This window comes from Chionomys nivalis, chromosome 8, assembly GCF_950005125.1.
Source record: "Chionomys nivalis chromosome 8, mChiNiv1.1, whole genome shotgun sequence".
NCBI classification, from domain to species: Eukaryota; Metazoa; Chordata; class Mammalia; order Rodentia; family Cricetidae; genus Chionomys; species Chionomys nivalis.
Window position 1 is genome coordinate 20,799,280 of NC_080093.1, and position 14,608 is coordinate 20,813,887.

General features: G+C 37.5%; 1 protein-coding gene across 3 annotated transcripts in view; it reads right to left on the bottom strand.

Annotated features, from left to right (window-relative positions):
* LOC130879190 (cytochrome P450 2C27-like) overlaps positions 1-13,919 on the bottom strand; it is a 32,355-nt gene extending 18,436 nt beyond the window's left edge. Inside the window, exons 1-5 of one of the 3 annotated variants that reach the window (XM_057777431.1) lie at positions 13,752-13,919; positions 12,061-12,223; positions 11,438-11,587; positions 6,679-6,839; positions 3,090-3,266 (exon numbers count right to left, since the gene is read on the bottom strand). In XM_057777431.1, coding sequence (XP_057633414.1) covers positions 3,090-3,266; positions 6,679-6,839; positions 11,438-11,587; positions 12,061-12,223; positions 13,752-13,919 — 819 coding nt within the window. Of the gene's footprint in view, positions 1-3,089; positions 3,267-6,673; positions 6,840-11,437; positions 11,588-12,060; positions 12,224-13,751 lie in introns of all 3 variants that reach the window. The other 2 variants (XM_057777433.1, XM_057777434.1) reach the window with 2 other exon arrangements.
* Between the last annotated feature and the right edge of the window lie 689 nt (positions 13,920-14,608).

Genomic DNA, 14,608 nt, shown 5'->3' on the forward strand with positions numbered 1-14,608 from the left:
GGAGGGGAGGGAAATGGGAAACGGGGAGCAGTTGGAAATTTTAATTAAAAAAGAATAAAAAAATTAAAAAAAAAGAGGTCTACTTAATCATAAACTGATTGGCCCATTAGCTCAGACTTCTTATTAACTCTTTTAACTTACATTAGCCCATTATTCTTATCTGTGTTGTCCATATGGGTCAGTGCCTTTTTCAGCGGCATAGTCACATCTTGCTTCTTCTGTGTCTAGACAGGACTGTAGAGGGAGCTTCCCTCTTCTCAGAATTTTCTTGTTCTCATTGATCTGCCTCTACTTCCTGTCTGGTTGTCCTGCCTATACTTCCTGCATGGCTATGGGCCAATCAGCATTTTTTTAAAATATAATTGACAGAATATAGACAATGTCCCGCACCAAGAACACACTCCTCCCAAGAAGGTTTAAGGATCTTTGAAGAAGAGGGGGCAGAAATGTAAATCATCTGTGATCAGTAACATCAAGGAATCCATGTTTGCTGAACACAAAATGACAGATGAACATGAGAACTCACAGTGACTGTGACAGCCTGCCCCAAAACTGTGTAGGTTCCATCAGATAAAAACACAACATAAAGTATGGGGAGAAAATATGAAACCCCAATTCTAGATGATTAGTTCCTGTGAAGGGGTAGTGAATTTCCTACAATAATGTGCCCCCCAGTAGCTTAGTTACATGTCAGGCCTGAGGCTAGGTGAACAACAGACATTGGACTCAAGGCTGAAATGGAGAAAAAAAGAAATTACAAAGTTTGGTAAGAAGAGTTAAGAGGATTGAGAGGAAGGTAATGAAAGTTGAGGATAATGTTCAAATTACATCTCATGAAATTCTCATAGAATTAATGAAATATTGCAAAAAAATAAAAACAAATATATCAAACATAGAATGATTATTTAATAATCCTATTGCAGAGCTACAGTAATGAGTGTAATGAAGTATTGACACACAAATCAATATCAATACCAATAGAGCTTTGATAGCAAGGAGTTAACCTAAACACCTACAGCCAATGTTTTAAGACTGAGTTCCAAGACTGCTCCATCTAAAGGAAGAGTCTTTATCAGATGATGACAGAACAGCAGAATACCTACATAAAAGAAAGGATGCTAGAAGTGTAAAGAAACCTGGACAAGGATAATCCTCATTCCTTATGATTTGTACTCATAGATTACAGATCAAAACATCAAAACCTATAAACAAGACTTCACCCATAACGAATGCTAATGCATTTAGGACATAACTAAGAATGTGCAAATGACAACCTACAGGATGGAAATATGTTTCCATGTCATTTATGTGGAAAGGTTTCTACCTACATAAATACATTACTGTATGGCTCCATGCAGCAAGCAGTCCAATGGGCAAAAATATTAGAATAAAAATTCTCTGAAGACAGGATAAAGCAAAACAGCACAATAAAAGATGTCCATTCTCAATGTTTGTTAAGGAGATACAAATAGAATCAGTCATGAGGTACCACTTCATACTAACTGAATTGTTGTTAATAATTAAATTTCAAAATTACAAATTCTGCCAGCTATTTGGAAAATAGGGGATCTCATAGATATGAAATACTATATTAATGTGAATTTTTAAGCAGTTTCTCAAAAAATAAAACCATAAAGATATTATTATTTGACTCAGAAACCCCAGATCTGGAGATATAGTCAGAGGATATGATGTCAACATATGTTCATAAATATAGCTTAGAGAAGCCTCAGACAGAAATAACACAAATATCCATCAATGAGGAATAAGTGCATTGTGCTATTAATGCATAAAATGAAGTTTGCTGCAAAGAAAGGAGGAAGTAGTGAAACAAGGTAAACTTAGATGAATGTCCAAGATTTCATTCAAGTGCAAGAAAACAGAAATTGGATGCCACATATACTGAGTCTGTTTAGATGATCCATTTGTTGTAGGCAAGTCTAGACATACAGAAACCACACTACCAACTGCTAAAGATGGTCTGAAGGGAAAGGAGTGATCAGTAGTGGTGTGGTGTGCTTTATCATGGTAAGGGATTGCTTTCCAATAAAAGGAGCCAGAAGTTGCAGTGCTTTATAACCACATATGGTGCCAACATAATGTAAGTGAAACATGGCTACAGTCATGAGATATCATTTTACACTCAGTGAACTAATTCTGTGATCTATATCTTACAAACTAGCCAGGCAGTGGTGATGCATGCTTATAATCTGAGCACTTGGGAAGCAGAGACAGGCTGATCTCAGTGAGCTTGAGGTTAGTCTGGCCTACAAATCAAGTTCCAGGACAGCAGGACTGTTACACAGAGAAACCCTGTCTCTAAAAGCCAGATAAAAGGCAAAAACTAGAAAAAAATAGTATGGCCCAAAAAAACCAGCAACATCGGGTCACTCAGATGCCAGGTTACTAAGTATTACTACACATAAGACCAGTGGAGTAGAATCAATGCCCACACCAAAGCCAATAATCTAGAGTCAAGTGTTTTTCCTGAGTTCCAAGAAAATTCTATGGAAAATTATCTTTTCAATAAACTACACAATGTCAATGCAGTTCATGCTGTCAGGATACCCAGTAGATACCAATTCTCAACCCCTTTCGGTGAAAATTAACTTGAACGTGTACTCAAAGCCTCATACTTCCATACACCTTCTCTTTCCACCACATACCTTCTATACATCACTCAGTCCTTCTGAAACTAACTCCTCTATCTATCCTTTTAAAGTAAAAATTTGGCCAGATCTATTTTAACTCACTAGACATGCAGGAATTCTAGCCACACAATATGCACATTTATGGTGACAGTATTCACACTGCCATGATAGTTGGCTATTTTCACTTGATTAGAATTTTTCCCATATTACCTGCCCTTTGTATCACTGTTCTTAGCTATAATTTTTAAAGAACAAAGCCAATGTGTTCTAGTTAACAAATTCCCTTTATATTATCAGTATCCATATGGTGCATCCCAACACATAATAAATACTAAAACTGTTTTTCAAATGATACTGATTTAAACCATCTCTGACAAACATTTCAGTATTCAACAAACCACAACACACTCAGACAATAAATTTATATTAATATTTTACCTGCTTTTGTTTAATCAGGTAATAATCAATGAAGTCCCGAGGGTTTGCAGCATTCAATGATTCCTGATGCTCTTTTATTTTTTCCAAAAGGTAACTTCTAACATAATCAGCATTTTTTGATATTTTGTGATGACTTCCTGGACAATAGTCAATTAGTGAAGGGAAATTATTGCAGACCTACAAAATTAGAGAATTTTTTGTTGAGATGAATTGTTTTACTTTTATTCATGTATGTGATGTGTATATGGCATGTATGCATGCATACATGTGTGTGCCATGTATATGTGGATACAATGGAGGCCAAAAGTATCAGATCACCTGAAACTAGTGGTTTTGGACCATCTAACATGAGTGCTGAAAATTAGACTTAGGTCCTTTAAAAGATCACTCTCAACCCATCTCTCCAGTACTTGCCAAAGAACTTTTTAAATAAGGAAACACATATATGCACAATATATAGCAAGACCAACTTGGATTTATAGATTCAGAAATGAATGAACAATGGTGTTCAGCAAAAGGAAGAGATATTTTATTTCATACATACAGCAATTCTTTGTGTTAATGGAAGACCTGAGGCAGGAGGGAATCCTGCCTGAATGATGAAAGATAATGTTAAAGTTTCAATATTTATGAATCATTTTTAATATAAAGATTATTTATGAAAACTGACTGAAGGTTTATACCATTTATTCTCTACAAGTCTGAAGTATGACATGATGTAAATCATTATTGTTTACATTTTCTAGATGATGGCAGTAATGAAATGAGTTAGGCAACTTGATATAGCAAAAGAGTGGCACATGTATATTTTTTTAAATATTTATTTATTATGTATACAATATTCTGTCTGTGTGTATGCCTACAGGCCAGAAGAGGGCAATAGATCCCATTACAGATGGTTGTGAGCCACCATATGGTTGCATATTTAACTTTTATAAAGTAGCCTATGACATGGAATAAATAATTAGAAGTGGGTGGGGCTCCAAGAGACTTTGTGAGCAAAAGTGCGACATAGCCTTTAGGGATTTCTCTATGATCACAGACATTCTTTTTTTAACTTGCTTTTTATTTACTTTTGTGTCCCTCACACCATGCATTATGATCCCATCCACCTACATATCCCCACACATCTACCCTCAGTTTTTAAACTCCCCCCAAAATAAAATAGAATAAAATTTAAGAGTAAAAAGAAAAAAGAAGTTTTATCATGGAAGCTGTATTGTGACAAAGTGAGTCAGGCAGTACACCCTTTTATCCATATATCATCGCTTGGCAAGTGTTCACTACAAAGAGTCATTGACTGCCTCGGGGTCCCTGCTTTCTCCTACACTATCAATACTGGGCCCCTTACTGGGCTTCTTAGATATCCTGCCGCTGCCCTGCACTGTGAAGATCTTGTGACCTTATCGCTGCAGGACCAGCTCCTCTACATGCTCCAACAGATCACAGATGGGATGGATGTTGAGGTGCATCAACTCATAACCCTAGATCTGAGCCTAGGTAGTTGCACTGTTGACCACTTCTCCAAATCTCCCCCTGTACTCATGACCATGATGAACTCCCTGGCATTGCTCTGGCTAGTTCAGCCTTTAAAACAAGGAGCTGCTTTCATACCCTCAGAGTTGGCTCTCCCACACTTACACCATCATGGCAAGATCTACTCTGTTTCCCAGGCTAGGGGCAGGGGTCACTCTTCCAAGTGCTGTAGCTAATAAAGGGCAGGGATAACTCTCATAAAATTATGACCTTAGGGTCATCCCTGCAACCTGCCACAGGCTACCAAGGAGGGGAGGAAATCCTTCCTCCAAACATAATGTCATAAGGCAGATGAGGGGAGAGGCCAAATCTCACATACATTATCTCGGTTGGTTCACCTGCAGCCCTGCACCCCAATCAATAGGGTCAATAGAGTCAGCTCTGTTGTACTGCCTGTGGAGGTGCAGGATCAGCTTTAGAAGGTGTTGAGGTTGGTAAGGAGGCATGTCAGGTTTCTTGCACACCACAGGTGGTAGTGGCAAGGGGAAGAGGACATCTTTCCCTAGCCCTTACCACCACATGGCAGATTAGTGGGTGTGGCCAGCTATTCCACTCTCACAACTTCAGGGCCAGCTCACCTGTGCCGCTCACAACAGGGTCCACTCTACTGTGCTGCCTGGCTAGAAACGGCCTGCTTTACTGAGTGCTGCAGCTGGTAAAGGAGAGAGTGAGCTCACTCATCTGCCTCAAGCAGTGAGGGGATAATGATAAAGGAGACATCTTTCCTCCAACCATACCACCCCGTGACAGATGAGTAGTGGGGCCAGCTCTCCCACACTCAAAACTTCGGGGATGACTCGCCTATACCCCTGTAAACAGTGTCGACTCTACTGTGCTGCCCAAACAAGGTATTGGCTCCACTCTCTTGAGTTCTGCAGCTGGTGGGGGCAAGGGCAACTGTCCCGATCTTATCACTTCCTGGACAGCTCTCCCATCTGCCAAAGTCAGTGGGCAGCATCTCTCCCCTACCCATGCTACTACAGGACAGATGAGGGGCAGTCAGGGTCAGATCCGCCAAGCTCACATTCCTCGGCCGGGCTCACCCACACCCCTATCAACAGGACCAGCTCTCCTGTTCTGCTAGGAGGAGGTGCAGGACCCCTTCTCCCTAGGGTTTCAGACAGTGAGTGACAGCATCAACACTGTACAGCCCTTTCTTCTTTGCCTTAGGTGGTTTCAGGAGCTGTGGACATCAACACAGATCAAGGCTGCAGCATGTTGGTGTATCCAGACATGAACCCTGGCAGCAGCCAAGTCCCAGACATCACCATTGCCCTGGTTAGCAACCAAGTCAGCCCACTCCTCACTGTTTCCCCTCTTCAGATGTGCCTCTCTCTCCACAGCACATGAATTGTTTTACTGTCTCTCCCATACCACACCATACATTTGCTCGCCATAGTAGAGCCTGACTTTCTGGTGCCTTGATTTACTGGCAGCCTGGAACACAGCCATTCTCGTGGAGAGTCCTGGAGATGCCAGTTCAGTCTAGGATAACTCTAATAAGATGTATGTGGGCCACACAGCATTAAACCACTTCTCATTCCAACCTGTCTATTTGTCAAATAGGGTAAATGTGTCCAGCAGACACATCAAACCACTGGAACTACTCAGTGTTTCCTGGCAGATTTCATTGTCATTAATATTCTTTCTCTTTTTATGGAATGTTCTTTCTAAACTAAAATATTCCTGCCTAGTAGTATGATGAGGATATATTTAATAGTAGAAAAGATAAGATTTATGCATAAAAGAATGTCCTGTGAACAACTGGCCACACTTCCAGATGTGAATGGAATACTTTATACAAATAGTTCTCTGGATATCAAGTGGAAAATCAAGGGATACGGAACTAGCAGCCTTGAGCCAATCTGGAAACTGCCATTCAGTTTTGCTACAGTATAGCAAAGGACTTAGACCGGCCTTCCTGATATTCTTTCCATAATATGTTGTTCAAAACTGTTGTCAGGCCACCTCACTTCATGATCCATATTGTATTTGATCTTTGAGTATAAAAGACTATAAATATCTTTTCAGGAGGAAAAGATCTTGACTTCACCTGCATCCAGGGGGAGCTCAGAATCTTAATATTCTCATTTACTTTTTCCATCAAGTTAAGAAAATCCTGATCTTTATAATCAAAACGATTCTGGAAAACAGTGGAGCAGATGACATTACACGGACCACAGCTCAAGATGAACGTGGGGTCACAGGGTGAACCTGAAGAAACAATGAGAAAAAAATACCATTAAAAGGGACAAAGAGATTGTTTTGGTTTTGTGAACAGGTAAGGAGTCATTAGAAGTTATAAACCATATCCTATCTACAATTTTTTTAACAGCTAAGCATTTATTATATGTAGAATCAATGTATCACTTTAATCTTAAATTTGAGGTGGCCTAGTCCTCAGTAGCTAAAGAAGAACAGGCCATATCTGATATAACAATGTTTACACTTTAAACTATCTGGTACTTGCAAGAAAACAAAAGATTTTATAAACCTAAAATTTCTAGTGTTGAGAACAGAACTGCTTCTTACTAGAATGTCTAGTTTCCATATATCACTCAGATGAAAGTAGAAGAGTGTACACCTGGAAGATCTGCAGCCACAGTGAGTAAACCAAAGTATTGATCCTAGGAAGGAGGAACCCCACTACAGGTGAGTTCTGGTATTAGAAAAAAAAACATGGGGAGACCTCTTCCTTGTTACTTGAGAATAATATGTAATCTTAAGAATGGCAACTTCCATGTGGATTTGTTTGCATTACTAAACAAAATGAAAACTTTCATATCACAGTTAGGTTCCAAGAGGGGAGACAAGAGGGCAGTGATAGTGACTTCCCTTTTCTCATTTCATCATTTAAAACAAAAACATCTTATCCAAAAAAAGTAAACACAGTATTTGAAAAGTAGATACAAAGTATAACAAGGTCAGTGCTAGACAGAGAGCTCTGCATTCAAAGTAATTTCTGCTGTTTTAGAGGACCAAAGCTCAGTTCTGAGGAGGCTCCTAGTGGCTCATAACTTTCTGTAACCCCAGTTTCAGGGGAATAGGATACAATTTTCTTACTTCTTTGGTACCAGGTACACAAGTGGTGCACACACATGTATATGCAGGCAAACATTTATACACATAATAAACCAAACTTTCTAATTAAAACAAAGAGTCCCAGAAAAAAATGGGAATGGGGTGGCCAGAAAGGTGATGGTAGGAAGACTCGTTCGAAGCACATGTTACACTCCTATGAAATATCTATATGAAGCCCACAATATATACAATATTAGTAACAATAATGTTTATTTTTTAAAAGAAGTAAACAGTGATTGTACTCAATCAAACTCTACACAACATATTTGAGAAACAGTGCAGTTTATAGATTTATAAACATCTCTCAAAATCACCATTATTAGATTACTACACTGATATAATGCTTAAAATTTGTGTAGCGTGCAGGTGCGTGTGCACACACACACACATATATATGATATTACAGGTCAAAAATCATAGTTAAATTTCTTTTTTAGACTTATTTTCATTTGTGCATGAATTCATGTGTGTGTGTGTGTGCACGCGCACTCGCGCGCGCATGTGTGTGTGTGTGTGTGTGTGTGATATCTGTGGAGGCTAGGAGAGCATGTCAGATCTCATGGAGCTGCCTGATACGGGCACTTGGAACCCATTGCTGCTTCTTTGAAGGAACATTCTCTCTCAAGTGATAAACCATCTCTCCAGCTCTCAGGACAGTTTCTTCTGATGTCTTTTCTATAGTAAAATGACTTTGGACATATGATAAATACACTTTACATTCAAGCTGATCCAAAATTTAAATCTGTGGACCTCACATAAGGATCACATAAAAAAAACAGGGTTCTGGATAAATTATTAAACATTTGAATAGCATGAAGCTCCTTAATATTACTGTGCATATGCCAGGGTATAAAAACATGATAATATTCTATGCTATCAGGAAACAATTTATTTAAGTCAAAGACAGTGAAGGATGAAAGAACTTTTCTTATGTGTATACATGCTGTTCACAGATTAAATTTGATTTTCAGTCTTTCCTTTCATTTTATTTGGAAAAAATAACTTAAAGTCCTTAGAAATCAAATCGTTAATCTTATTTTTTTCACATCAAGAACTTTTAAGTAAGTAGAATTTATAGCAGTAGCAAAACAAAGTGATTCATTTTCTACAAACACACAAAAGAAATTTGACCTTGGGCAGAAATGACTGACAGGATTAAAGACAGAGTCAACAGGTTAGCAAAAGTAGTTCGTGTTTAGTTAAAGACATAATTTGATTAATAAATAATTTTCTTGCTTTCTCTTTGTGCTGTCATATGAGTTTTGATAGAATGTAATTCAAAACAGAAAGTGCCATGTAAGAGGAAATGATGAAGTTATTTACATTTGTTGTTTTACATATGTTTAACCATCCCTGAAGCTTGGAAATAAATCCAAATAGATCACAGTGGATAATCGTTTTGATGCAATATGAATTTGGTTATAAATACTTTATTGGAAAAAAAGTTCTTCATATTCATCAGAGAGATTAGCCTATAATTCTTTCTTTCTTCCTTGTTCCTTTCCTTTTTTCTTTATTTCTTTGTTCCTTCATTTTTTCCTTTCTTTTCTGCTTTGCCTAATTTTGATATTATGAGAATATCAACAGTGTACAAAGATTTTTAGATGTGTTTCATCATTTTCTATTTTACAAAATAATTTGAGAAGTATAGGTGATGGCTTTTTAAACAGATTATTAACAGATGAATCTGTTAGTATTAATCAACTACAAGTAATATATATATGTACATACATATATATATAATTAATGTACATATATATATTAATCAACTACAAGTAATATATATACACAAGTTTAAGCCAGACCATATCACAGTATGAAGAGGGTAGGTGGGTACAAAGTCCCATCAACAGTTAAGAACCTACTGGCACTACTTAGCTCTCAAGAAAAAGTGAATCATTTTTTTTTAAAGTGTAACCTCTCATAAATCAAACATAATCCAGAAGAAAACCACAGGATATTTCTCAATCACCATCAGAGAAGGTTCTGCTTACAGTAAATGATGACAAATACAGTAGATGAGGCTACAAAAGATAAAGGTGCTAAGACTAGGCTAAATTCAGTTCAGCTCTAAATATATGTACTTTTCCATTTCCTCATAAGACTTAGGGATGACTGAAGAAGAAGCGACAGAAAGATCTTAAGAGCCAGAGGTGGTAGATATCTATTAGGAAATGGTGTCCTCTGGGCGCAGCAGGGTAGAGCACGATTGAACTCACAGAAAATTTCACAGGATGCCAAGACCTGCACAAACTATACCAGAAAAAATCCTTTCATGGTCACAGAATTTGGGCATGTTGTCCTACCAATAATGGAGGGGTTATTGACAATTACTACCTTCTGGAAGAGGTAGTATCCAAGGGTGTAGCCCCTGATAAATTGATCACGCTTTGGTGGAAGGTCACACATAGAATAATATTTGACAAGCACATTTTTTCTTTGAAGGAAAATTACAAAATAAGTGTTTGGAAGAAAAGATGGGTATGTGTGAGAAGAATTAGAGGGAGAAGGATGAATGTGATCAAAATTGAGACAACTGTGTAGGGCTAGTGAGGTGATAGACCTTAAAAAAGGCTATACTACCTAGTCTGCTTGACTGTCAAAATTCTTAATTGTATTCAGAATCATATCCCTATATGAACAGGTAAATGTAGTTACCACCCCTTATTAAAGAGATCTCTTTTTACAGCAAATGGAGATCATCACTGAAAGCCACAATAATGCAGACACCAACAAATTTTGGTGATCCCAGCATTAAGTGAAACAAATACATCATAACTGCCACATCTATGACTAAGGGAACGTCACAGAAGAAGAGGCAGAAAGATTGTAAGAACTAGAATCAGCCCCAAAATCATATATATGATAACCAACAACAAAGACTACTCAAGAGGTTGTTTATATATGTGTGCATAAATATATATATATATATATACATATATATTCAAACAAAAAGATGCTATCAACTTGACAGTAGAGAAGGCATTAGAAGAAGACAAGAGAGGGCATCTGAAAAATGATAGAATAAGAAAATAGGAGGAATTATATAATTCTATTTCATTTAAAACTTATTTGCAACACGTACAAAATTCTGAAAGCACTAATAAAGTTTTTCTTACAAAAAATTTTATATGTCAAGCACAAATCATGTTAGGTGATTATTAAATAAAGAGACAGCACCAAGTAGAATAGATAGAAAACTAGGGTGTGTCTCAGTAGAGATGGTGGATGATCATGATAAAAACACATTGTATAAAATTCTCAATGTAGTTAATAATTTTTAAACAAATGAGAATACAATTTTAAGATCATGCTACAGTAGACAAAATAATTGATGAAAATTCTATTACACTAGGCTAAGAAATGGAAACTATAAATTATATCACTGTTACCCAGGACTATAAAGATTGGCCTAGAAGAATCCCTATACTGCTCAGTTAATTTCCTCAAACCTCTGTAATCCAAGAAAATGAAAACAAATATCCTCTGATTGGGCTCTGTCACTATTATCAATAGCAATTATTCCGTGATGGAACGATCTACAAAGACTAAGTACACTTGTGCTCCTGGAATTGCACAATTATTCAGCTCAAAAGAAAATTAGCATGAAATATATATTCATTGTTTCTGATTTAAAATCAAAGAAAATTTTAGAATGGGTGTGATCAACATCACACACACATACACACACACACCTAGACTAAGATGCAAATGCTTAAATCTGCACTTACCATTGGTTTTCCTCAGTTCCTCCACAAGGCACTGTGCTTCCTCTTGAACACGGTCCTCAAGGTTCCTTTTGCCCATGCCCAAATTCCGCAGAGTTGTGAGAGTGAAGCGCCTTATCTCTTTCCATCTGTTTCCATTGCTCAAAACAATGCCTAAGAAATGGAGAAACAGGGTCTTTCCCTACTGCTTGCACTGGATTTCTGAAATCCATTCTCTTTAGAGGGATACCGTGCTCAGCCTACATATAGTGGAGAGGGCCTTGGTCCTGCCTCAAAGCAATGTGCTAGACTTTGTTGACTCCCCATGGGAAGCCTTACCCTCTCTGAGGAGTGGATGGGGGTGTGGTGGAGGGGAAGTTGAAGGGAGTGGGAGGAAGGGAGAAGTGGGAACTGTGATTGGTATGTACAATGAGAAAAGATAGTTTTTATAAAAAAAAAATAAAATTTCAGAAATAAAGAAATGGTAAAGCACTAGAAAAATATTCTAGGAATAAAAGAGAGATCTGATGGGTGGAAACCACAGAGAGGTCCAACCTGTACCTAAGGAAGAGGTCCCTCCCCTCCTTTAAGTCTTCTCTTTCACCAGAAACACTGAAGCCTTCATATGAACATGTATAGTTACTTACCAAGGCCTTTATTAATTCTTTCGCCAATTGGAAAGCTTCCTCTTCCAGCAAACTCCTCCCCATGATCAACCAGAGCCTCCTTCACTGCTTCATACCCATGTAACACCACAGTGGGCTGCATGCCCAAGTACAGGGTGAAAACAGGGCCATAGACTTTTGAGAACTGAAAATAGGAGAGAAAAATGTAAATACTAGCAAAAAAATCATTTTAATATTCATGGAGTCAACCCCTCATTCGCACTGATAATATCACTCACTCTATTTTAATAATTTTATTCAGGAAAAGCTTAATTTTAAATAGTTGTGAAGACTATATCATATCAGGGTGAATATAAGTTATTGATCACCTTCAGAAAACCATATAATGGTTCAAGACTCAGGTAGTTCTCATACAAGGATTACAATGAATTTTCACACCAAAACATTCAGCAGGACGCTGACCACCAGAACTCCATATAGGACACACACATGCCTGCTGACTGCCCCCTCTGTCTCAGCACCTGCCCACCCTAACCACCATCAAGCCTCCCATCTTTCCCACCATGTCCCAGTTCCCCAACTCAGGCAGAAACTTCCTGTTTGAACAGAGGCCATTCCACTCTGACCTACAGATGTCCAGCCCACAGGTGTGGAGACACTTTCCTCAACCACAGGCTACTGTAGTCAGAAGATCAGAGAAGAAACAGAAACCGAGTAACATACACACACACTACTAAACTCAACTACTACATTTATAGCTTTAATGCTGTACATCAGATATATGATGCCATATTTACAGGTTTAGGAAAAAGCAGAGGACATCATATAGTACCTAAAAGGACCAAGAATAGTCAAGGCCCTCCTAAGGAGTAAAAATGCTGTTTGAGATATAATGATAACTGATAGCAAATTATATTATAGAGTTATGTGATAGAAACCATCTGGTACTCACAAAAATAGGCAAGTGGTCCAATGGAATAAACAAAATGATGCAACAATAAAGCATCAATGTAAGGCCCACTTACTTTCAAAATGCAAATTTGTCAGTCACCACAGTTGATTTTATTGAGGAACCAGATTTGGCATACTGCTACCACAAACACAGAGAGTGGTCACCATGGGAGCTGCACCATAGGCATGCAATATTTCCTGGAAAAATAGTTCCTTCTCTGGCAGGATATAAACATCACCAAATATGTTAAAATCTTGGCTTCTCTGTTGCATTTCTTGTGTTATTCCTTGTCCGTTGGTATTTAGTTAAATTAGACATCAGTTACTTTGTTAGAGTCCAACATCAAATAGATAACCTTAATAAAATGTTTTTCTAAAATTCTATTATATCATTATTATTAATGACTTATTGAATAAATCGTTACTCACTATTGATCTTCAACCATAAATAATGGAAAAGGTTTGGGGTTTTTTTGTTTTGTTTTGTTGTGATGGGAAATAGTCACAAATTTTGCAATTTTGTGCAATTTTTTTGTTTTATAAAATGTGAAGAAGTAAATGTCCTTTCACCTGAAACCTCACTCATTACTGAATTCCCGACAATGGCAAGCTATGAGAGTCATAAGATACACAATACTTTGAAAGAGTTTTGACTTTGTGACTATTTATAACTATATTGCCTCTGATACTAGATTTTCATCTAAAGCAACTGTCAGTTTATCTTCTTTATAAGGTACTGGCAGAACAAAGAGAATACTTACATTGGTCAAACATTGGGTGATGTTCTTCACATCTATTTGGAAGAAATTACCAAAAACTGGGAGAGGAGTGGGGCCAGGAGGGAGCTTCGCTCTCTCAGAGCTCTGTCTCCAGAGTGAGAGGAGAAGCAGACAGCAGAGGCTGAGCACCAGGACCACAACTGCATCCATGGAGATCCTTCTGCCTGACACAGCTGTGCTCAGCCAGCATGGAGCTTTTGTAACACTACCTGCTGAATCAACATGTCCTTCTTTGGAACATCACTCACTGGTCAATCAGATAATCTTTAATCTCTTAAGTAGACTTTGTCCTTCTGATAGAAATAAAAATAAGATGTTCATTACCCTTTCCCCTCTTTACAGGGTATCCAGTTGAATTTCTGGTTTAACAAAACAGATTGGTGTCCAAATAGTGCTAATAAATATAAACAAACATTTATAACGAGCAACTATTTCTGAGAAGCAATAGATTAATTTTGAGATGTAAGAAAAACAACTCAACATTTACATTCTCAGATTAGTGACCAAGTAGGAATTTAAGATTATGGATAGTTTATATATGATATGAAATATATTTATTTGTCAACATAGTCCTACTGTGCAGCTTAGGTTGACCTCAAATTGACATTCATTTTGCTATATTCTTTCAAATATATCTGTGCACCTCCATGGTCATGTGAATTTAAAATATTTCTTTCCTATATTAAACAGTTGGACATATGTTGTTAAGCAATGTAAGTCTTATAGCTCCTTATTTCACTCTTTGGTCACTTATAAAACTAAGATAACAAAACATAGCTATTAGTCATACATCTCGAATCAGAAAATATATATTAAGTTTATCTGAAGAAAGTTGTTTG